Source organism: Cyprinodon variegatus, unplaced genomic scaffold (genome assembly GCF_000732505.1).
Source record: "Cyprinodon variegatus isolate N-32 unplaced genomic scaffold, C_variegatus-1.0 Scaffold1138, whole genome shotgun sequence".
Lineage (NCBI taxonomy): Eukaryota > Metazoa > Chordata > Actinopteri > Cyprinodontiformes > Cyprinodontidae > Cyprinodon > Cyprinodon variegatus.
In genome coordinates, this window is record NW_015151591.1 from 199,043 (window position 1) to 200,660 (window position 1,618).

Sequence of the window (1,618 nt, forward strand, 5' to 3'; positions counted from 1 at the left end):
TATATATATATATATATATATATATAGATATATATGTATATATATATATATATATTGACCTCCTCAGAAATAGAATTTTTATTTAACCTCATTGAAAAGAAGTTTCCCTTCATGCAGCTCTCTATATATTTGAATCTCTTCCCCTGATTATTTATTTCATGCCTTTCTGGGCCCCCGTGAAAACACTCTGGCCCCCTCCTGGCCCCCTGGTACATTTGGTCTAGATCCGCCACTGCTGAGGGTCCAGCAGGTCGGTCTCTCCTGGACTAGACCCGTCCAGCACATGGATCCAAGAGCAATCAGCTGATAATCCAGTTATCATCAGGGGACAGAAAACCACGCTGATTCCTGAAAATGTGTTTCAGACCTTATGTTGTGTGAACAGAGGCCTGACCAATCAGAGCCCTGATGCTTGAACTCCAGCCCTACATGGGAGGAGCAGAGACCAGTCAGCCTATCAGGAAGGTCGTTCAGTCTCCTTTAGTTAGGATTCATTCCCACAGTCCATTCACTCTGATCATGGAGGTTGGAAAGTTGTCAGAGCTGTAAACTAGAACTCTAGTTCTACACTAGAACTAAACTAGAAAGTCTGGTTGTCTCTAATTCAGAGCCTAATGATGCTAACTGAGGCATATCACCTCCAAAAAGCAAAGGGAAGCCTCCATCCAGGGCTGCACCTCTAGAACATCTGGAAAAAAACACCAACTGGATGGGTGACAAGCAGCAGCCCTGGAGGAGTCCAACCAGAACCAGAACTGGATTCATACTGAGCAGAAGGAACATGCCTCAACACAAACACAGACCATAAAACAGTTCGTTCTTTACTTTATGATCATCAAACCTTTTAGAAACACCACAAACCTGCTTTGTTTTTCCAAGACAGTCAAAAGAAGCAAGTTTAGTCCACAGTTTGACTCTCAGTTGATCATCAGCTGGATTTGGAAATGTTCAACCAGTTCAGGGTTTTTATGGCTCATTAAAAATCATTAAAGGAGATCCACCTGGGATCATGATTGGTTGCTGACTTCCTTCTTGTTTCCGTTGTTCTCTGCTTTTCGTCTGCAGACACGATCTCTGCTGGGAGTTTTCGAGGAGGATACCGCAGCCATCTCCAACTACTGCACTCAGCTCTACCAGGCCATGCAGAGGATTTATGATGCACAGGTACAAACTTACAGACCTAATACCTCTTAACTTTTTATTAGAGGAAGCTCATCATAGTTTTTGTTTTGCAGAATGAGCTGAGTGCAGCGACACACCTGACCTCCAGGCTGCTGAAAGAGTACGACAAACAGGTAGGAGATGAGAACATACGTTTAGCTTGATCTGTCTGCATCGCCACGATGCAGGGCTAATCCTTATTAGGGTGATGTCATCAGGTATCTGTCAAACATGCGATATGTGGCCCAGAGGATGCAAACAGGACAGAGATCAGCACACAGGATACTCTGATGGGCCAACAGGGAGGATAGTTACCACGAAATATTAGGGCCAGGCTAGAGATGCTTTTTTCTATTTCGAGAATAAAGTGGTAAAATTATGATAATAAAGTGTTAAAATTATGAGAATAAAGTCGTAACATTACGAGAATAAAGTCGTAACATTACGAGAATAAAGT

General features: G+C 42.8%; 1 protein-coding gene across 1 annotated transcript in view; it reads left to right on the top strand.

Annotated features, from left to right (window-relative positions):
• appl1 (adaptor protein, phosphotyrosine interaction, PH domain and leucine zipper containing 1) overlaps nucleotides 1-1,618 on the top strand; it is a 30,163-nt gene that overhangs the window by 3,421 nt on the left and 25,124 nt on the right. Inside the window, exons 2-3 of the mRNA XM_015400724.1 lie at nucleotides 1,066-1,164; nucleotides 1,236-1,295. Coding sequence (XP_015256210.1) covers nucleotides 1,066-1,164; nucleotides 1,236-1,295 — 159 coding nt within the window. The remainder of the gene's footprint in view (nucleotides 1-1,065; nucleotides 1,165-1,235; nucleotides 1,296-1,618) is intronic.